The 22,854-nt window shown below is 41.3% G+C and overlaps 1 protein-coding gene across 3 annotated transcripts in view; it reads right to left on the bottom strand.

Moving 5' to 3' along the window:
- Positions 1 to 22,854, bottom strand: part of ano1a (anoctamin 1, calcium activated chloride channel a) — an 80,124-nt gene that overhangs the window by 5,115 nt on the left and 52,155 nt on the right. For 2 of the 3 annotated variants that reach the window (XM_078251586.1, XM_078251731.1), the window contains 13 exons: positions 20,706 to 20,791; positions 18,775 to 18,786; positions 15,979 to 16,050; positions 14,471 to 14,560; positions 12,512 to 12,710; positions 11,884 to 11,995; positions 11,578 to 11,635; positions 9,284 to 9,384; positions 7,901 to 8,043; positions 5,896 to 6,048; positions 4,541 to 4,593; positions 3,635 to 3,819; positions 2,629 to 2,734 (listed from right to left, as the gene is read on the bottom strand). In XM_078251586.1, coding sequence (XP_078107712.1) covers positions 2,629 to 2,734; positions 3,635 to 3,819; positions 4,541 to 4,593; positions 5,896 to 6,048; positions 7,901 to 8,043; positions 9,284 to 9,384; positions 11,578 to 11,635; positions 11,884 to 11,995; positions 12,512 to 12,710; positions 14,471 to 14,560; positions 15,979 to 16,050; positions 18,775 to 18,786; positions 20,706 to 20,791 — 1,370 coding nt within the window. The remainder of the gene's footprint in view (positions 1 to 2,628; positions 2,735 to 3,634; positions 3,820 to 4,540; positions 4,594 to 5,895; positions 6,049 to 7,900; positions 8,044 to 9,283; positions 9,385 to 11,577; positions 11,636 to 11,883; positions 11,996 to 12,511; positions 12,711 to 14,470; positions 14,561 to 15,978; positions 16,051 to 18,774; positions 18,787 to 20,705; positions 20,792 to 22,854) is intronic. The other variant, XM_078251670.1, reaches the window with a different exon arrangement.

The raw sequence follows: 22,854 nt of genomic DNA, 5'->3' as shown, positions 1-22,854 counted from the left end.
TTTAGGGGCGCTCTGGTAGCTCACCTGGTAGAGTGTGCACCCCATGTACCAAGGCTCAGTCCTTTACGCAGCGGCCTGGGGTTCAACTCCGACCTTTGACCCTTTGCTGCATGTCTTCCCCCTCTCTTTCCCCCCTTTCCTGTCTACAACTGTCCCGTCAATTAAAGGCTAAAATGTCCAAATAATAACGTAAAAAATGTATTAATAAAAAAGGATTTTATTGATTTAAAAAAAGATTATATTGCTTCTGCTAAAGAAAATAGTCATTCCGCAGACATTCCGTCTCTACGGTTGGAACACTGCGTTCATAGCGACGTTAAAGGTGCTCTAAGTGAGTTTTTTAGGCTTAACAACATGATTTGTCACATATCTCCTCACTATCTGCGAGCTGCCTGTCCCCTGAACACACTGTAAAAAAACGCAATCTGTGTAGACAGCCCAGGCTCCAAAAAAGGCAACAAAAACAAACTGGCCAACCTGCGCCACTAAACATAACAAACAGTGTTCCAGCCAATAACCGACAAGAAGGATTTGGGGGTGGGGGATGGGGGGGTTAGTGCCATGGATGGGTTAGTGCCATGGATGGGTTAGTGCGCGGAAGGGAAGGGGAGGGGACGGGATGAGGAAGAGGGAGGGGCGAGCTTGTTTGACAATACTTCGAACGTCAACAACAAGTAACGTCACCCAACATCGCTTAGAGCACCTTTAACTCTGTAACCTTAGCTGTTACACGCAACCCTCCATCTGTCACTCAACACCACAGTATCTCTGTCACAACGAATTAGCAGACCGCAGAATGCCGTCGAATTCAAGCCGTGTAATAAGTCCTAGTAACATTGACGCAAGTCTACAGACCCAATCGCGTTGTTTTGTTTAGAGCAACTTCCGTGTAGAAAACTCCTGCGTCCAGTACAGAGAATTTAACGGCGTTGAGCAAACGGGGACGACTAACAGCTGGATCTACTCTCATCTCCTTCATCTAAAATGTTTGATGCTTTCATATGTCAACACTTTGACTAACATTGGCTTGGAGAGCTAATTTACCTGTTGGGCCAAGAAAATGACACCACCCAAACTAGCAGTCAGTCTGACCGGCGGTGAGATGATGCTGTTTCCTAACGCTAGGACGCTAGGATTTGTTTTTTTAAAGACATTAGCATAGATAAGCACAGCAGAGAGGTCAGACAAGTCAGACCTCCGTGTTTATCTATATATCTTTAAACGTTACAGTCACAGCTGATTATGACAGCAGAAATAAACAAGTTTGCTGATTTTAAATATATCTGCAACTCAAATCGGCTATTTATCTACCTGAAAGTGATTTTTGTGTTAGCGCAACGTCACTATAAAGAGTTTTAAGCCTGGAACCAAGTCAACCAGCTACGAGATGAATGGTGACCGTAAAACATTTGATTCGGTGCAAAAGAACAACGCCAAAAAAGGCAAAGGTACAAGACAGTGTAGAGAAACTATCATAGACTTCAATGGTAGAAGCTAGCTCTAGCCGGTGCTGTAAACATTCCTATGGTAACAGCGAGTTTCCACCAATCAGAGACGTCGCTGTTGTGCCTAAGATTGTGGGTAATGTAGTACTCACAGCTCGTGGTCAGTCTACCTCAGATGGTTTAGACATTATGGCTGACAATAAATATCCTTATGGGGAAAATGAATGGGACTTTTACTTCCACAACCACACTTGTTGAGCTCTATAAGCATCATTCCGTGTATGAGAAAAAAAAACTTAATGAACCGAAAGCCTAACAAAATGGAAACATTTAAGGTTAACTTCAGACCTCCTGAGTGGCCTAACTATGGAGGAGTGGACTGAGCAGTACCCATCTCCGGAGCAGCGGAGGTCTGCCGAGATCCCCAGGCCTCCGCTGCTCCGCTCCGCGAGGAGCTCTGTGCACTTCTGCCACGGAATGAAGCCACACCGTTCATCTGCACACACTGCCATGACACAGAGCTGGTTCAAAATTGTCAAAACAGCGCCCTTTAGGCGCTATATTTATAATATTTCAACTGCTATACCTTGCTGTCAGACAGCACTTCCCGACAGGGAACTGAAGCTGTTATCTCTGCTCTCTTCAAAGCCACCAGACTCTCTTTTACCTCGCAGGACATGGGAGGTGCTGGTCTACCGGTGCCTTCATTTAAGCAGATATAATCCCAATACCACAGTCCTGAGCTATTGCTGAAACATACGCCAGGAACACACAAATCCATGTGGTTCCATGTAAATTAAGCATCATTTAATTTTATTAAAGCAACAGCGATAAATAGCGAATAGGACTGATTCAAATACGCAGGTGGACGTTTCATATGAAGGTAACAGTAGTAGGTCTACTTGTTGACTGGAGAATAATGTGAAATCAATCAAATCGGAAAATTAAGACTCGGTCACATGCAAGTCTACAGAGACTCATTCCTTATGTTTTCACTCAATAAATGACCTCATATTTCCCTCAGAGGCTAAAAATTCATCAAATATGTATGAGATGTTTGCACGTTTGTTTGCTTGGTCCACATAAATAATGGATGGCAAAGTGAGAGACATGCCTATAAGAAAGCATGTCGAGGCATGCAGTATGTGTGCTTGGATATTAATATCCGTGTGTTGTTCCAAACCTGAAAGACAACAACGAAGGCGAGGCGAGCTGCCAGAACGACCCAGAACTCCTTGGAGAGTTCATATGGTGTGCTGGCCCAGGGAGGCTCTCTGTAGTCCTTATATCTGGAGACAGAAGAACAAACCACTTATTTAAAGACACATTTTAAAAAGATTTAATTTGATGCTTTACAATTTGTCCATTTTTTCACCTACTCCCCATGAAAACAAATAATATCTATAATCACAAAAAGTAAAAATACAGACGACAACACTGTATGACAGTACATGCAATATAGGTCTATGACAGCTGACAGCTTGGGAGGTTTTGGCGTGAGAATGATCCATTTTTTGAAAAGATTATTTTAGGACTTTATTTATATAGGACAGCTGAAGACATGAAAGGGGAGAAAGAGGGGGAATGACATGCAGCAAAAAGCCACAGGGTGGAGTCAAACCCACAAGGAGTAAACCTCTATATGTGGCCGCCTGCTCTACCAGGTGAGCTAACCAGGCACCCAAGAGTAATCAATTTTGATAGGGCTGTCAAAATGAACGCGATGATTACGAGTTAAAGCAAATTCCTTTTAACGCCACACATTTTTTTGACACATGATTAATGCACGCGCATTCTGTGATTTGGACCTCAGGCGGTCCGTAGTTTGGTAAATCAGGAAGCGATGCAGCAGTAATGTTGTGGCTGGCTAGCAGAAACAAAGCTCCATGAGCAAGTTGAGTTTCAGCGCCCTCCCAGATGGTTCTCTCCACAAGACTAAAGTTATTTGCACGTACTGTCAATGTGGACTGAGTTACCGGCAGAGTAGTTGAGTCTCAAATACCACTAAAAACTAGAAAAATATCCCCTTTAAAGTACATCTTGAACAGATAAAAAGTGCGCGAATAGTTTGCGATTGATCGCGATTAAATGATTTAATCGATTGACAGCTATGATTTAAAAATATATCAATGATTGTCCCAAAACACCAGCAGAACTAAGTGCAGCCCGGCTGTAAAGTGAATCCTTACCTGCATATTTCTACCCTGTAGCCCAGGTGCATTGGCTGCAGAGGGTCTGTGCCCGGCTGGAAGTCACTGACGTTGAAGTAAGACAGAGTGTGATCAACGAAGCCGTGCATGGTGCCGTCAACACTGAACATGTACTGGTAGACCAGCCGTGGGATGAAGTCGGAGGTGAAGGAGATGACAAAGGCCTGCGGGACAGAGAACTGCGTATCTGCTCAGTGTCTTCATGAAATCAAAAGACCAGGGTAAACGAATGCCTACCATACACTAGAAGACTCTGACAAGACTTGTACCGTTGCCATGTACAAAGACAATAAAAGGCTAATATCTTACTATTATGACAGATAGTCTTTAGACGTGAGACCTGTCAGACTTTAGTCTTTTCAAAATTTGGAGAGCTCTTCTGTTCAGTGAAAGACAGATTTTACAATAAAAACAAAACATCACATTTAAACATTTAAATAAATGCATACATCAATAAATAAGAATCGCACATGAGAGGGGGTCAGTGATGAGATAAAATAGTAAGTGCTTTTCATATTCAGACTCCACTACCAAGACTTAAAACTTATGATATTATCAAACACAATTGATTTTGTCAGAACGTCAGACTTAATACTGACTCGGACTGAGTTTTATGACCACCTTACATCAAACGATTGAGACAACGGGAGCACACCCCAAATCTAGCAAGACTCTCATGATTTCATTCCGATATTGGAAAGTCTGTGAAAAGAAGCCGCTTGAAAAGTTTGGTGTAAGGTCTGCATAAGACTCCTTCCTGAAGTCTAGATTTACAGAATCAAAGCACTCCATAAGGTGACACTATAGACTGCATAAATCTGACACTGACATGTTCATCCATTTTCATTTTTCAGACACTAGTGACTGTAAAGATACAAGACTTACGTTAACGATGACTGCTACCTTGCTGAGGCCTCTCAACAGGTTGTACCAGATACCTGCAGAAGGACACAGGGACTGTGATTAAGGTGCAAACAGCAGCTCCATGTCCACATGCCAATGCTGTATACAGTAGGGTCAGTGACTGCCAGCAACCACTAGATGGCACAAGCGCAGAGGTGGAAAGCCTGAACTGTGTGTCGAGTTGTAGGAACGTACAGTTAGTTGTGGTTTTAATCCATTTCTATTTGGTTCTGAGACCGATTTCGTACGTGCACACTCCATGTTAGTATACATGTGTAAACCATCCAGAGCTCTCATCTCAGGTCGTCTGAGTCAGAACCAGAACTAAACAGGGAGAAGCAGCGTTCAGTTTTTATGCATCACACATCTGGAACAAACTTCCAGGTTTGCTGCAACTCTTTTAAATCAAGGCTGAAGACTTTTCTGTTTGATGCTGTCATTATAATTATTATTTTTTTCTTTTTGGCATGCCACCTGGCATGCCACCTTTAATCATTAGGACAGCTTAGACATGAAAGGGGAGAGAGAGCGGGAAGACATGCAGGAAATTGTTGGATTCAGAACCCTGAGCCTCTGCGTCAAAGAATGAACCTCTATATATGGGCGAGGGCTCTACTAACTGAGCTAACCCAGAGCCCAATGCTGGCCGTTTTATTCTTGGATTTCATAGATGTCTTATTCTATTTTAGAATGTTTTTCATCGTGTTTAACCGCTCTTTCATGTTTTATGTGAAGCACTTTGAATTGCCTTGTTGCTGAAATATGCTAAATAAAGCTGCCTTGCCTTGCCTACCTCAGATCTTGCAACAAAACCAACAAAACCCCAATCTAAAACTACAGAAGATTGTGCATTTCCTGCCAGGGCCCCTAAACTGTGTAAACAGCCTTCCTGTAGAAATATGTCTTTGTACTTCAGTGACTTCCTTTAAATCTCTACTAAAAACTATTATTTTTATAAACTTGCATTTCTTGCTGATTTGTCTTTATGTTCCCTGTCACTTATGACTTCTTTGTATTGTACCAATCATTTTTGCTTCATTAATGACTGTTTTTTGTGAAGTCCTTTTTCAATTTGTTTTGAAAAGTGTTATACAAATAAAGCTTATTTGTAGTATGTATGTATTAGTAATTATGTAAAATATACTGGATGTTTGGTACATTTAAAGATGGTTTCTCCTCATGTCAGCACCTTCAGTTAAAGGACAGAGTGAGGTGAAGATATCAAAACCGATCGCATCTCTCTTCTCCTTCTTGCACAGGCTTTTCTTTTGGATTTTTCACCCCAATGAAGGCGATGTAGCCAAAATATTATTTCAGTTGGGGTGGCGGACACCTACCGATGTCTTTGGCTTTGGCTGCAATCGGCCTGCGCAGCTCCATAACAAACTTCTTGGCATCCAGGCGAATCTCGATGATGTTGTTCAGCAGAGCGAAGAGCGGAGCCAGAGGGAAGGAGGCCACGAATAGAGTCACCATCCCAAACTGGATGACTGAAGACACAGATGACAGAAGAAATTAGCAGAAGTTTTTGGACACATGTATTTTGCCTCAAGAGAAAGAGAGAAGAGAAACTGATTGTGGGCTCACTGTGATCGACCAAGTTTGGGTGAAATGTGGTGGGGCCAAAAAGCTGCACGAATGCTCCATTGCCACTGCATACAAATAACCTGCTAAACTGCTCGATTCAGATAAAAAAAAAAACGTTATTGTCTGTCATGACAGAAAATCGTCTTAGATGTGGCCCCAACATACAGTGCAAAAACAAGCTCGGACAGTAAATAGCAATAGCTTATACAAATAATTTACACAGGGTAAAAATTACAGTATGTGTGTGCAAAGTTGCATAGTTGGGTGTGTGGGTCATGCCTTTATGGCAGTGGGAATGAAGGCGTGTTTGTAAGTGTTTTTTCTTCATGTGTACATGTTCAGCTGAGTATCTTTAAAGCTGTTCTGTTGGAACAGATGGATGGAGTAGCGACCTTTAGAGCTCGACTGATGAGATTTGCAGATTGGAGCTCGGTTGCAGCAGAGGCTGAAATCTCATTTAAATGAAAGCTGCGTTCATTATTATTTTGTCACTCGGGAGCGGCAGAACAAACTTAGAATACAACATCTGACTATATTCACTGATTAAAGCTGTTAACAAACAGTTGCTTATTTAGGCATCCAGCTAACACAGAGCAACATTAGCATTCATTTGGAGTTGTGTATAGGATTATGATGAGAAATCCCCATCAGCCAGATATTTCTATGCTTATCATAATGATATGGTTTTATGGGCTAATGAGGTTGTTCAGGCTCTGCCTTGGAGAGGCAATCAAGAAATTAATTAGGTACTGCAGAGAGAGAGAGTGATCTTGAATTTGTTATACCCTCTGGCACTGATGGAGATTTCTTATGAAATGAAACCGATTTTTTTGGTAATCTTTTATCTTTTAATTACTTTCAGGGACGTTTGTGTTGCGAGGTCCTACAGCATTTGATCGTTGTTGTTTAATGTATGGATTCTTCAGCTGCCTACATTGTTGGGCTTCATTATGTTTTGCAACTAACCTGGGTTTGGCTTTCACAGTTTGCACGTTAGGTTTGTCACTATGAGCGACGCCTTTCACATTTGATCCATTGTAAATATAAAGATATTGATGAGTCCAGCTTTAAAGATGCAGGTAAAACTTATAAAACTAACTTTCTGTCATATTTGCTGAAACTGATCCTATGTTCGAGTAGAACTACATGAAGCAGGTAATCTGGCTCCTCTGGCACCACCTACAACCTATAGTGCGATTTGCAAAGGCCTTTATTTCTGACAGGACAGCTTAGACTTGAAAGGGGAAAAAGAGGTGGCACGACATACAGCAAAGGGCCGCAGGTCGGAGCCGAACCTGCGGCCGCCGCGCCAAGGACCAAACTTCTCTACATGAGCACGCGCTCCACCAGGTGAGCTACCCAGGCGCCCATGAATATATTAATTGTTGTGAAATTCATTATTTGGGCCGAGAATGTTGTATTACGGTGTTTGGAGGGGGGTTCAATTCATGTTCGTTCTGTACTAGAATTTAGGTTTCAAATGAAGCCTCATACATGCATTTTGGCCTGAACGAGAAAAAGATGAAAATCAAGCAAAAGAGGTGGATTTTAACAGGTTAAAGAGAAAAATCCAATGAATATGTTTTGGGGGCAAAAGATTAACTCCAAACTGCTGCTGAGGACAGTCGTAGTTGTTATACATGTTCAGGCAGGCGATAAAATAACTAAAGCCAAAAGTCTAAATGACGTTCAATGACCTGTACAGACCAAAGACAAGCCAAAGAGAGCAGCAGTGTGCATGTAGCGTAGACTCACTCATCTCCATGTACTCAGGGCTGAGGCCGACAAAGGGACCCAGGATGTGATCTTTCTCGTGGCGATACAGAGACCTGTTCAGCTCCTCCTCTTGCTTTGAGTCCAAGTCAGACTTCCTCCTCCGGAGCAGCTTCTTCAGCTTCCTGAACATACCAACAGCCGATTAGGGAAATTACATTACACTAAGACTTACTGAAGCCTTATCTTTATTGGACGTTTAACATAAACGAACATATTACTGGTAAAGATCCCTCTGAAAGACCTCGGTCCAGCTGACACTAATGCAGTCTGATACAACTACAGCTGTGTATCGTTCAAAAATGTTCGATACAGGTAACAATACCATAATATAAAGAAAATTATAACGTTACGGCTCTAATCTTTTCATTTCTTTTTCAGCTCTTATTACATGAGTGTATTACACTGTGTGTCTGTATGACGTGTAACATTAGACAGCCAATTAAACATTATTAGATCTTGGTAGAAGCATGCTGCATGCTTATTGGCTCGCTGATGCTGAATGAAATTTACTCCTTAGGTATTGAAATTGGGTATTGAATGTTAAAGCATTTTTCGATACTCGATACTTTAGAGGCAGCTCGGTCGCTGACTAAAAACACTGTATCCGTGTCACATTCTCATTAGAGGCTGAGCCCCTCTAAAGGTTTGAGCAACACCTCTCTGTATATCTCAATACAGTACAATTCATTTATACATTTGCTTTAAAGTCAATTCGGGGTGCTACGTTTGATATCCTTTAAATGCTTCGATCCGTCCTCATCTCAGTCATACATGCCATCTGAATGATTGGTGGTGCATTGGTGATACATTCATTTGGATATGTTTCATTGTCGGACTCAGGGTGCAAAATTAGCACCATCTACCACTAGCCAAATGCTGGTAATGTACAGTATGTGGCTGGTAGATTTGATTCAATCACCAGCCAAAAAACAATGGTAATCTGTTGAATGGCTGGTGAAAGTTGAACATTTACTGGCCATTTGGCTGGTGGACAAAAACGTTACTTTTGCACCCTGCTTGGACTGTGAACTACATCTGTGACACAATTTAGAACTGTGCTGAATGGTACATAGAGTACAACAAACTTACAAATTTCCATTATGGACTACTGTAAGCAGTAAGGAAGACAGATAAAATTGCAGGCTGACAGAGTTCAGCAAGGTGTTGTGTTGTCTAGTTCCCAGGTAAGTGTGTCTGAAAACCAGACAGGCATTTAAATGATTCATCTTGGGTACAAGTGCAACTTAGTGGGTGTGCGTAATTTGTTCTCTGGCTTGCTGAACCCACGTATTATGATCCATGCTGCGGTTCAGCTTATGTTCTGTGTGTTAGCGTTATGGGAAGTGTATGTTCTGCACTCACGGTATGCCAATCTCAAACAGGTTGTTCTGGATGAGCTGCTTGCCCAGCATAGTGATGCACAGCTGGATGCACAGCTCCATGAGGCAGCCTGCATGGGCACACTGGAGAAAGAGCGAGAGAGAGAGAGAGAGAGAGAGAGAGAGAGAGAGAGAGAGAGAGAGAGTGTGTGAACAAGCGTAAGAAAGTAAAGACCAAAATGAGGCAGAAGAGCATGGAGGGAAGTAGGTAGTGGGGAAGTAGGGAGGGAGGCAGGGAGGGATGGATGGATGGAGGAGTTTAAAGAGTCGACGGTGGGAAGGGGAAAGTGCGGTCAGAAAAAGACCACACTTTATTTAAAGATATAGTGCGTAGTTTCTGTCTCCCCCATGAGGAATTCTAAATAATTACAACAACAATGTCGGAGCATCCACATGATACACCACCCCCACCCCTCCTCCACACAGCTGCTAGTAGCGTTTATCCCTTCAAATCAAGGAGAACACGGATGATTAAAAAAAAAAAAAAAGCATGGACTGTTTGTAGAGGTAATAATCTTGTATGTCTCCAAAGCTGAACGCTGTCGTTTCCTGTCTCAGCGGTGACGTAAAACGCATCACTCCAGCATGTGTACTACCAAATTAAAAGATCCTTCTTTAATATCCATGTTTGAAAATAAAAAAGGCCCTCGCGGTATGTGCTCTTACAAATTAAAATGTATGAAAATGCAAAACAAAATTAAAAAGTCGACGTCTATGTACAATGAGTTACTCCGTGTGAATGGTTGGATCCGATCTCCAAAAAGTGCAAACATTCATACGGTCAAATACATCTGATCAGTTCAACCACTGAACAGACTAATCTCAATAAGTGGCGTATGTATGACACGCCAATTTGTATGCCATTTTGGCGTGTTATCAAGAAGCATAATCGCCTTTTAGTGTGTTTATCAACGCCGTTTGGCCTCCATTGACTTACATTACCTTGCGATTGTGTGTCAATTTGCGCCGTAGTGATTAGTATGAAAGCCCAAAAATCCGCACAGGGAGGTTGGTTTGGGTGGTGGATGGGTCAAACAACACAGGACTTTCACCCAGGAGACCCGGGATTGTGTCCCGCGTGTCACGTTTCCTAAACTCAACCGTCGCTTTCTTCTTTTTCTTAACCCAACCCCGTTCTTCTTTTCCTTAACCCAACCCCGTTATTGTTTTCCTAAACCCAACCGTCCGAAAAGTGATTATGTGTCTTTATAACACACCAAAATGGCATACGAATTGGTATGTCATATATACGCCACTTATTGAGATCGGTCTGCAACCCGTCTGCTGTATACGGCGTAGATATACACGCGGATAGCTCAAAATGCGTACAGATAACACGGCATGTAAAGTGAAAGTGGCGTGTATGTTTACGTGAAGTCATGATGTCACGTTGCACTGAATGATCTGTGTGGGAGAGAGAAACATGTTCAGCTTTAAAGGATAGGTCTGGTGATACTTAGTTTTCGTTATTGCCAACAAATCTCCTCTGCAGACCCAAACCAACAGTGAATGTACTGTATCTACTGCCAAGTGTTGTGTGTGTGTATCAAAGCCTGCTATTTCTTCGTCCTCTGTGTTATAGAGCTCCATTGTTGTCCAGAAACTATTAAAAACACATCAGTGAGCCACACTGCTGCTCTGGCTGACATGTTCCTCCATCACCATGGACACACACACACTGTACTTTATTTTGACTTAATCCCACACACACACACCATCCTGCTGCAACAAATACTCAGTACAGCAGTGGTTCCCAAAATGGGGTCCTTTAGGAGGTTCTAGGGGTTCACCATAATTCCATCCATACAGTAAGTAACATGATAACAGAATGTATGACTATTCTGGTCATGGGTTTCATACATTTAAAAAAAAAAAAAAATCCTATCGAACAGGACCTGGGGCAAAATCTTTCAGTCTTTCAAAATCAGTTTCAGTTTAGGGGTCCTTTGTGTTAAAACAGACTGGGAGCCACTGCACTAGAGCACCAAATGTGGGTTAATCCGCTGCTGAAAATAGTCCCAAAAAATTGCACTATTTTCTCCTCTTTGAGTTTCATTTGGTTAAAAACTGCAGTATTATATGGTGGTGTATTTATTTTCACAGTAGTCTGCAGTAGAAACCAGTTGGCGTGAGGCCACAGACAGGGTAGGACGGTGAGTGGGAAACTTTTGAGACACGGACTAACGCAGTTAGTCTTTTCCTGGAATTTATTGACATATAAAAATATGAGATAACAACAGCCGTGACCTTTATGGCACAGTGTTTAGTGAGAATTACCTCTTCCATTCGGTACGATCCAACAACATACAAGTAGTTTCCAGGCCGCCCAACAAGCCTGCGAAACCAAACACAACCATCCCATGTTGTACGTGAGATGAGGAAAGCAGGTAGTTTACAGCATGATCACGTACACAGTCCAAACACACTCATGGTACAGTGTTTTCGATAAAAGTGTCTACCAAATGGCAGGTGAGAGCCGCAACAGATGCAAGTATTTTTTAAAACTAATGACCAACAGTAGAGTGATTTAAAGGATTTAATCAAAATGTACAAAAAGCCAGCAGTGAGAAGTTTTTGTTTTACCTGCCCCTGAAAAAGGCCAAGTAGACGATGGGTGTGAATGCATTGACAAACTTCAAGATAAAGGTTTTGAAGATGAGGCGGTCTTCGAAGCTCTTGTCCGTCTTTGGAACCTCTGAAAAAGAGACGTCACACACACACACACACACACACACACACACACACACACACATCCAGTGGCACCACTATTTTAAAATGCTGTTGCAACTGTCAAACTTCTACAGTTTCTATTACAATTTCACTGCAGTGGATTTATAAAGGCAAGTACGTGGCATTCGGCTGTAGGTGTCAAAGCACGCTTATTATTTCTTCCTTTAAAAGTAACAAGGGGGCCGGGGGTACGGTGCCTTGCTCAAGAGCACTTTGGCAGTGCCCAAGGGGTGAACTGCCATCTTTCCAGCTACCAATCCACACTCCGTACTTTGGTCCGTATGGGGACTTGAACCGGCGACCCTCCGGTTCCCAACCCTAGCTACTGCCACCCCCCCAAAAGATATAAGCTTTGTCTTTTAATATTTTCCCACAAACACTTTTGCTTGTCATAAGAATATCTTTGCTGTAGTCAAAAACCAATATTTGGATTGAGGGTCAACCATGCCTTTAAGGGGATTAACAGTGAAATGTGCCTCACCCAGTGCGGTGAGCCAGCGGGCGATGGCGGCGTAGACTTCATCTAAGATGATGATGACAACGAGGTTGATGACGGCGGCCGTGCCTTTGACAGTGGCTCTGATGTTGGACTGGGCAGAGTAGGTGCTCATGTGCAGGGCTGCTTTAATGCTAATCCGGTACAGGATGACCCCGAAGACTATGGCAAACGTCACCAGGATCTAAAAAGGGGGGAGGAGGGGGAGGAGGAGAACACCCAATCTGACAATTGTTGACAAAACAATTAAGGTGAAGAAGAAGATCTGAATCAGAAAAGGATTTATTGCCAAGTAAGTAAAACTTATAAGGAATTTTCCTTGGTGGATAAACATAAACATATTGAAAGGAAATGAACTCTTCATTTATGATTAAAAAAAAATAGCAGTGTAGATTTGTTAGTGTAATATTATTATTTTTTTGTTTTCTATCTGTGGTACACCTTGTCTGGATTTTTTTCTTATTTCCCTTAAATATTTTTTCTTTCCTTTAAATATTTTAAAAATATTTATGTTCATTTGCAAATGTGTGCCAAGCATGTATTGCTGTCTTTGATTTCAGTGTTAGGTGGGTTCCATTTATAAACCCTCAGGTTGTTTTTTTTAATCCCATCTTTGCATTGTATTATGTTATTGTATATTTCTTCTTTTTATTTTATTTTACATGCACAAATAAAAAAAGAAAAAGAAAACAACAATAAATGTAAAAGACACAATATATATATATATATATACATAACATATGTAAAGAGTCACTGCAGGTGACACATTGAAAGTTGAAGTCGAGTAGAGAGAGCCAGAGTTCAGGATGTTAAGTAGACACCACGTCACACATGTTAACCGCTGTTCCAGTTATACAATGAAAATAATAATGAAACCTGTTTTTACTGCCTACGGTGATGTTGCTGATCGTAATGTTAGAAAAGCTACACAGAAAACAAGTACAACGGAGAGGTCAGACAGGTCGGACCTCCGCGTTTAACTATTTATCTTTAAATGTTACTGAATATGACGACAGAAATAAACAAGTCTGCTGATTTCATACACACATCTCCGCAATTCAAATCCACTGTTAGTAGTTTGCCCGGAAATGATTTTTGTGTTAGCGCGACGTCACAGTGATTCTGTCTATAGCTTCCTGCTATGCAAAACCCTAACGAGCCCTGATACATCTGGGTTTGGGCCACTTTTGGACCAATTTGTTATGTAACATTTTTGGCTTGGTTCAGATTCAGTTTTGGTTAGAAGTTGTCCCTCTACTTCTCTCTCTCTCTCTCTCTCTTTGGCTGTTCCTATGGTCTGCGAATGTGTGTGTCATGTATTTCAAGTTGGACACGCAGTGGGCGGCTGGCAGTAGCGCCGTTAGGCTGGGCATCCGAGGCAACGGCCTGGCTTTAAAAGACGTGTGTGAAGCCTATGTTACACATTAAGATACTTTTATACTATTTTAGAGACTTAACAAAAGCTTTTATTCCTGAGTCCTTGACTCGACTGCTCGAGCGGTGCATAAATTGAAGGAGCTGAAAGGATTACATTTCAGTGAAATTGTAATTTATGAGATTTGACATGACAAATATATTGATTGATTGATATTCACCCTCTGTCTGAAACACTCAATTTTAGCATCTGTCTCTTTAAGCCCAGTCTACTCTGATCGGCTTGGGAGAAAATTATGCAAAGGTTGTTCAGATGGGGGGCGGCTTATTCTAATGAGCCTGTATTTGACATAGTAAGGGAGGCCAAATCTGAATGGCTTGTTGAATCCCATGTTTTCTGGCAGCCCACAAAAGTGGACTGGTTTGTCTTATTTCACAGTTTGTGGATTGGTAGGCACTCCAGATACCCACATGTATGTGCACGAGCACTGAAAAAGTGACTTTTTCTTAGTATGTCCCATTTGAAAGAGAGAAAATTTAAAGTGGAAGTAGCGCTGCAGGAAGACTCACCATGAAGACCATCGTCACCACAGTAGTCAGGTAAGCTGGCAGTCTGTCTGTACACGTCAGCTTCACCTTCGCCTTCTCACTTTCCTCTCTCTAAAACACACATACACACACGCACACACACACACACACACACACACACACACACACACACACACAGTTGTGTAAAGGACATAAAGTACACAACATGTCTGAAACATTAACTGCATCTGTAGCTGTTTGGACCGTGTGGACTGTGTGTCATGACTATGTGTCATGTCTTTCTGTCAGCAGCAGCTCTTAATGCCGTGGGCACGCAGATGAGCACGCACCACACACACACACACACACACACACACACACACACACACACACGCACACGCACACAAGCACACAAGCACACAAGCACACAAGCACACACACTGGCTGCAGCAGAGCACAGCTAATTCTGCCCTTAGCTATCATGTCACATTCAAGCCTACTGAGAATTAGGTCAGGAAAACCTGACCTTGGTACAAGACCAAAGTATAAAGGCTTATAAGAATAATCAAAAAGAACATGCTGTACTCTGAACCTTGTCAGGAGGACCAGCCCAGTGTCACGGCAGTTCGTGAAATGGTCACTGACTCTAGTAAGGATAGGGATTTTTAGTTTTTTAGTTAGGTACTTGGAGGAATTGTGCAATAATGACAGATTCACACATTTTTCTTTTGTTTACAGTAAATAAATAATTACAAATCTTAAAATCAAGTGCATAAAGTAACTTTCTTTGCATTCATTTGATTCCCAATCAAGATACACTGGTAAAAATTGCTTTTGATTGTTAATATGTACTTAAAAACTGTTCTGAAATGCAAAGTAATAGAATTCTAATCATGTGATAAAATATGCGATTAATCGCGATTAACTATAGAACTTCAGCGATTAATCGCAATTAAAAAGAATTAATCGTTTGATAGCCATAAAAAATACACAAAATGAATGGAAATGGGGGGGGTGACAGGGTTGCTCCAGGATCAAGAATAAAACATTCTTTATACTACCATGTTTTCCTAAAATCTCGGATACATAAAACATAAAAGCCTGTCATGTAGGGGTGTGCAAAAACATCGATTCACATTCGTATCGCGATTCAAGCTCTACCAATTCAAAATCGATTCATAGAATTCCAAAAATGTATTCATATTTTTTTATTTAAAAAAATAAATACCTTTAAATTGTATGCCTACTGCAATCACATGGGAAAATTAACTACATTTACATACTGTGAATCGTTTTTTAATCGAGAATCGATTTTGAATCGAATGTTGAGCCTAAAAATTGAATCGTGACATTTTCTCAATCGTGCACCCCTACTGTCATGAAAGACTGTCATAAAGAAGCCTAATTCTCTCAGGCAGGGCAACCCAGAGCCTTGATGCCCTGACCCTGATGACTACTGAAACAGACATTTACTGCTTTTTAAGACGACTCATCTGACTGTGCAGTTATGCTTTAAACACACAAATAATATATCGGGAAATGGGTTTTACCTTCGGGGTTGGATGCTCCTTTCTTATTGTCTTTCGCATGACCCGGAACTCGTACTCGGCTCGGTTGTGGTCCTGGAAGAGTAATACGTTTGGATGTTACACTTACTGATTCGTGATAGCGGATGTGTGTAAGCAGTAAGTGTACACGGCCATAAACTGTAGAAAAGATCAGTATTGGAATTTCAGAATGGAGACATAAATGAAATGGACAGCCTTTTTTGCATGAAATACAGCGTTCTGTGCAAGAAAATAAAAAGAGAAGTGCATCGACCCACCGTGAAAGGATTAAGCGGAGGATATAAAATAAAATAAAACTAGATTTTTATGTTTGAATAGCACGACAATACCCAGAGTCAACTTTAACTCATGTTACTCAAACTATGGTGCAGTTTCAGTTTTGATTGCTGATATGTTGGCCCAAGCTTTGAGATATCAAGGCTAACCGCTAAGCTAACAGCTAAGCTAACAGCTACGTTCTGCTGTAGTGGACACACATAGACTGATATCTATCCAGTGGTGGAAGAAGTATTCAGATCTAAGTAAAAGTACTAACACCACACTGTAAAAAAATACTCCGTTACAGGTAAAAGTCCTGCATTGAAAATGTTACTTAAGTAAAAGTATGTAAGTATCATCAGGAAAATGTACTTAAAGTATTAAAAGTAAAAGTACTCCCATTTTAGAAAGTGTAAAGGATCCAAACAGTTGTGTGTTTAATGGTCTAATCATTTCAGCTGGACTTGTAGGCCGTTATATTGTTGGATAGTTTCATTTATAATAAAAAATCAAATTGTGTTTTGTGTGCAAAAATCGTAATGTGTAAAGTAACTAGTAACTAAAGCTGTCAGATGAATGAAGTAAAATGTACAATATTTCTCTCTGAAATGTAGCGGAGTAGAAGTAGAAAGTGAAAAGAAAAGACTCAGGTGTGTTCCATCTGATACACAAAGCTCCTTGGTGTGGCGTGTCAAATTTGCACTGTTGTCGAATAATCCTTTCATGGTAAGGAATATATGATTAACACTCTAAATCCATGTAATATGCAGTCAGAAGTGAGTGTTTGTGTACCCATATCACAGTCATAGTAATACAGCCTGAAGTTAGCCAAGAGGAATGAAGAAGTGCTGCGAATAAAGAGGAAACTGTATTATTAGAACACAAAGCTGAGAGTTAGATGGTCACTTTTGGCCTGAAGGTCTACGTGTCAAGCTAATGTACAGATGGACAGACAGAGTGAAGACAGACACAAAAAGCAGCATAGACAAAGAGCAAACAACAATCTTGACTTCAAGACTCTGACTACTTAAAGTAAAAATTCACAATAAATTGTATTATTTCATGTGATATTTGTTTGAGCGAAACATTGAGCTGGAAGTAGAGCTGAGACTAACTGCAGAGCCAGGATCATGCTCTGTGCTTTCATCACTACAATCAACACCTTTCAAATTGCATACTCATTGCACCTCTGGTAGTATAAAAATACTTTTTAGTTCAGCTTGAACTTTTTTTTACAATTCAAAAGAGTGTACTTGTTACACTGATTCAACATGAAGGGGCAATCAGAACCAGCTAACCTGCATATCTGATCTATATTGGCCCTGTTCAAGGTTGTGTGAATTTTGGTTCTCAGGTATTTGTACGGTGGCCCTGAAGGACAAAACACAACAACATTTCACAAAACACAACAACATTTCACAAAACACGACATTTCACTGAACAAGACTTTTCACAAAACAACAACAGCAAAAGACAAAACTCAAAAACACGACTCAGAGTCTCACCAAATGCCATTGTGTTTCTTACTTTTGCTGTTGTGTTCTGTGAAATGTCATTGTATTTTTGTTGGGTTTTGTGAAATGTCGTGTTCTGTGAAACGTTGTTGTGTTATATCTTTCAGAGCCACTGTCTATTTGAGATATATACATATGGGTTGGACATACCACTGTCTTCCCAGCCAACATGTCCATTTGGGCCCCAATAAGTGCTAAAGTTAGCTGAGAGAACGTGGACTGGAACTGTTTAAACTATGTGGGGCTCCTATGGGTCAATACAATAGGTGGTGCAATTGGTCCAACGTTTATGAGTTTCTTGTGGGTGGAGAGAAGGGTCCCCTTTAATAGCCACTTCTGTCATTGGCCCAACTCAACACTATTAGAAACTTCAGTCACCAAGGGCTGAAATAATTATACCTATTATATAAATGATATTATGCCACTGGCATAGAACATGCTCAAAATTAATTGACCCACCAGGGCAGCCCATTTTTGTTCCTTTCACAATGTTTAAAAAGGACATGTTTTGCCCACTTCTTTTATTTAAAGGCATTTTACTTTACTTTGGGACTGTGTGTGCTGCCTGTCTTATGTATATGGAGGGCACAGTTTATGTCTGTTTTATGGGGAAATATCTAAAGAAATAAAAGTAAATAAAAAAGGGGCGTAAAGAGGTGGACAAAGACAAGAGCTATGAGTCAACAAACTGTCCTGTCAACTCTGCTGCCATCAGTAGACACAAACAGAAGAAGCAAAAGTATTGTGTTGAGGTGCCACACTAACAGGGATGGCCAGCATCAGGATGTTCATCCCCTCAGAGAGAAAGAGAGAAGCTACAGACAAAACATAACACAGGAGCAAAGAGATGAACAGCATGTCAAGTGAAAAGACTGGCAGATTGTTAAGACACCTTGTGGGAGAAAAGGGTTAGCGTTAGTTGCCGCAGAATGGATCTTATACAGCAAGTCAAAAAGAAAAAAAAGGTAAGTTAAAGCAAACTGTAGCTGGAAAGTTGGATCCTAACCTTATGCTCCGCCTGTGACATACAAGACACACACAAAAACACATATGGGAAAAGATGTCAGTCAGCAATCATTGTCTCTGAAGATTAAAGCACTTCCATGTTACTATTGGCGTTTTTCCACTGCTAGTACCAGCTCTACTCGGCTCGGCCGCGGTGCCCCGTCCTCCTTTTTATCATTGCAGATTTAGTACCGCCTCATGCGATAGGCGAGCTTGGCTGGTCATCATAGCGGCGCCGCAGTAAACTGCCGTGACCCAACGCGACACACACACACACACACACACACACACGCACAGAGCGTCGAAGGTGTGTTGTTGTTGCCACAGCCAGAAGACACATTTTGTTTCAAATGAAGCTGGAGGCAGCAAAAAAAGAATACATAGCTGGCTAAACTATTTAAAAATGGCGGGTTTGTTCAGGACACCCCCATCTGTCGCTTTCACCTCACCTTTTGGTATCGGCTCAGCTCGCTTGGAACCTCGATGGAGGTGGTACTAAAAAAAGTACCTGTTAGCAGGCTCCAGGGACTTTTTTTCGTAATGGAAAACCAAAAAAGGCGAGTAGAGTCGAGGCGAGGCGAGCAGGTACCACGTAATGGAAAAGCGCCATATTAGAGCAATACAGAAAAATAATAAAAACTAAAAATCTTTTCATAAGAGACGTTAGTAATGCACTGTTTCATTTCATTATGGTTTTAAAAGACACTGATGTCTGAGGCTGTGATGTTTGTGTGGGAAAACGTTTGCTATGGGCTGACTCATTACAGAGCGCACACAAAAGACAGAGGAGGTACTTTCACATGCATATCCTGACCTCAATGTCATCCTTATTACTTTCTGCATTTTAAGCTAAGTGCATTGTTATATGAGCTGTAACTAGGAGTTGAAAATATTTTTATCCAAATAGATGGTACAGTTTGCAAAATTTTAAATGGGATTTGGAGAAGCTGGAGATAAAGAGAGACTGGTTACAGAAGTGTTTGCACCAATCCTATATTCCCATTTAACATTTTTCTTTAAAGGATATCCTCAATGTTACGGAACATGAAAACACAAGACTCTCCAGCATATCCGTTCATTCATTTTTGAATGACGGCTAAAACTACTATAATACCCAGGAGCCTCGACCGCCGTTGCTATTGAGAGGAAGCTAGTCAACGGCGAGAATCAGAGCAGTAGTTAATTGTGATTGGATGTTGCTTGCCGAAAAAAGGAGCTTAGGAGTCATAGTAACTTCTACCCTTATGGTACGTGTCCATATGTGAGTTATTTTCACCGAAGGGATCGCCCCGCTTCCCAGCATTGCACGCTAGTGGGCGTACCACCAGTATCTCTTTTATGACCACTGACAAGCAAAGAAAACAGTCTCCACCCTCCTACAACCGCGATGGCTGCAGCTGATTGGACGAACGCGCCACGTGGGTCTGTCTGCTCCCGGATTTCAAAACCGACCATAACGGCGGCTCGTTTTGGAACACAAGCTCTTATTTTACGAAAATAGTTCACCAAAACATGTTTCTGAAAACTTTTTTAGCGAGAAATAGGACATGCAGTTGCTGAATCTGTCTTCATTTCAGATCGACAACGTTCAGTTTAAAAGATTGTTCGTAAGCTTTTGAGAGGAGCCGAGCCGGTTGGATCCAGTCAACTTTATGCAAATGAGGAGCGGGCAGCTTGACACCCCCGCTTCTCCAAAGTCCCCTCGACGCTACCAGAATGCATTGCACGGCTGCTCCCATAGAAAGGAAAGGAAAGCGGGGAAATGATGCTGACAATGGACACGTACCATTAGACTTTGGTACCTTAGACTTGTTTTTTTTTTTTCAAAGAACCACATCTTTTCTTGTGCAGTTGTTAATCCTTTGTACCAATACAACTGAATACTTCTTCAACCACTGTGTGGGTGTAAAGTTATTTGTAGCGTTATCTCACCTCCTCCTCCTCTCCGAAGCCTGTCAGGTCCCAGATATAGTTGAGTCGCATCTGTCGTCTCTTCCAGTGCTCCATGAATAGAACCGCTATATAACCAAGCATACACATCAAGCTAAACACAGGCTCAAACACACGCTTAATACGTGTATCTACTACCCAAATGACAAGGAATATGGAGTGGGAACATGAAATCTTTTAATCATTCTGCACATATGGTACCTGTATCTAAAATGTTTGATAAGACGGAAATGAAGTTATGTAGGCCTACACATGTGCAAAGTCTGTGCAATCAACAGCTTTACATTTGATAAGGTGATTTGTATGTTTTCTTGTATACCCTCTTTACAGAGACCTGTCAACTATGTAGGGTTCTGACATATCACATCGTTTTAGTAATATAAAAGATTGTTTTGTTGATGTTAAATATGATTGAAACCGGTTGCGACTTATCATCAGCTTGCACCTATTTAAACCCACTTAACGCTGCACTAGATGACTGTGGTGTTTGCAATTACATTGACAATATGATTGAAAATATTCTTAGTTGTTATTACCAAAAAAAAAAAAAAAATCCTCAATATCAGGCTTTGAAACACACACAATACTTGTGATCAGAAACATCCACTGTTGATGCGGGTCTTTTCCTGGGTTATTAGTGGACAATAAGGCAACAAATGCAGGACTACAGTATGTGAACCCAGATGGCCGGCGTGCTGTGACTCTGTCAGACACTAGCTCCATCTAAACACATAACACCTCGCTGGTCTGCAGCCCTGCTGCTGCTAACAGATGGCAGAGTGGTTTGGCAGAACATCAGAGGAAGGTTGGCTCCGTGTTTATTCCAGAGTTACCTTTGCCGATTCCTACATGTGTTCTGCTGAATGGATTAAATCAGGGGTCCCCTTAACTGAAAGAGAGGCGGATCAGGGACCCCCTACTACATATGTTGTATAAAAGGAAGTTTCTTATTAATCTGGGCCTAACATTATTTGTAGGGCAGCCTAAAGCCTTTATACATACCATTTTTTCATATAATACTAAGTTATTCAAATTCAAAAATTGTTGGCATGCTTTTATAAATCATGTTTTAATGTTAAACATACAATCCTAAGGATTAACTGTATCTGTGGATGGCTACCTTAGTGACTACCTTACATACAGGCCAATAAGCAGTGGGGATTTAAAACAGTAGTTTGGTGGCCCCCCCTGAATTGACTCTGAGGACCCCCTGTTGAAAAACCCTGGATTAAAGGTGCAGTAGGTAAGACTTATTAAACTAACTTTCCGTCATATTTGCTGAAACTGACCCTATGTTTCAGTAGAACTACATGAAGCAGGTCATTTAAAAAAAAATCCGGCTCATCTGGCTCCACCTACAGCCTGTAGTGTGATTTGCAAAAATCCACCGCTCCCTGTTCAGATGCACCAATCAGGGCTGTGGGGAGAGTGTCTAACTGCGTGTCAATCACTGCTCATGCACACGCATTCATTCTCCATAGTGGGGGGAGGGGCTTAGGAGACCGTTTTGGGCTTTAGCAGAAGGGGGGAGGGACTAGAAGTTGTCGATGTTAACATTTTTTGGCTAAGTCCTGGATCTTCACAATCCTACCTACAACACCTTTAAATGATAGGGATATAACGATGCATCTTGAATCAGTAAAAAAATCAATATAAATGCGTAAAGATTACAACCGGTTGAGGTGCATTTTTTAAACGTCCTAGGGCGTAATCTACTTTTGATTTCACTTGTTTGAATTCAGACGGCACTACGCCTTCTCATTCATTTGAAGAGATTTTCTTTCTATTTTATTTTTTTGATGTGTGGAGGCTCAGTCCTTGACGCAGCGGCTCGGGTTTGATTCCAACCCGCAGCCCTTTGCTGCATGTCGTCCCCCCCGTTATTCTCTACAGCTGTCCTATTACTTAAAGGCCAACAAGCCCCCCCAACAATCTGTTGTTTTGCACAGTTTATATATATAAAGGTTTACGTTTAAGTCATTTGTCTGCAGCTCATTCTGTTAAAAATACTCCTGAGAAAATAGTATAAAATCGTGAATCGTATCGAATCATGAGTTGAGTGTATTGTTACATCCCTATTAAATGATAGTGTCTATTGAGTTGAACTGTTCTTGCAATGCGGACCTGCACA

This window comes from Sander vitreus, chromosome 1 (assembly GCF_031162955.1).
Source record: "Sander vitreus isolate 19-12246 chromosome 1, sanVit1, whole genome shotgun sequence".
In the NCBI taxonomy this organism is placed as follows: Eukaryota; Metazoa; Chordata; class Actinopteri; order Perciformes; family Percidae; genus Sander; species Sander vitreus.
The sequence above is the reverse complement of the archived record's forward strand: the minus strand, read 5'-3'. Positions and strand labels throughout refer to the sequence as shown.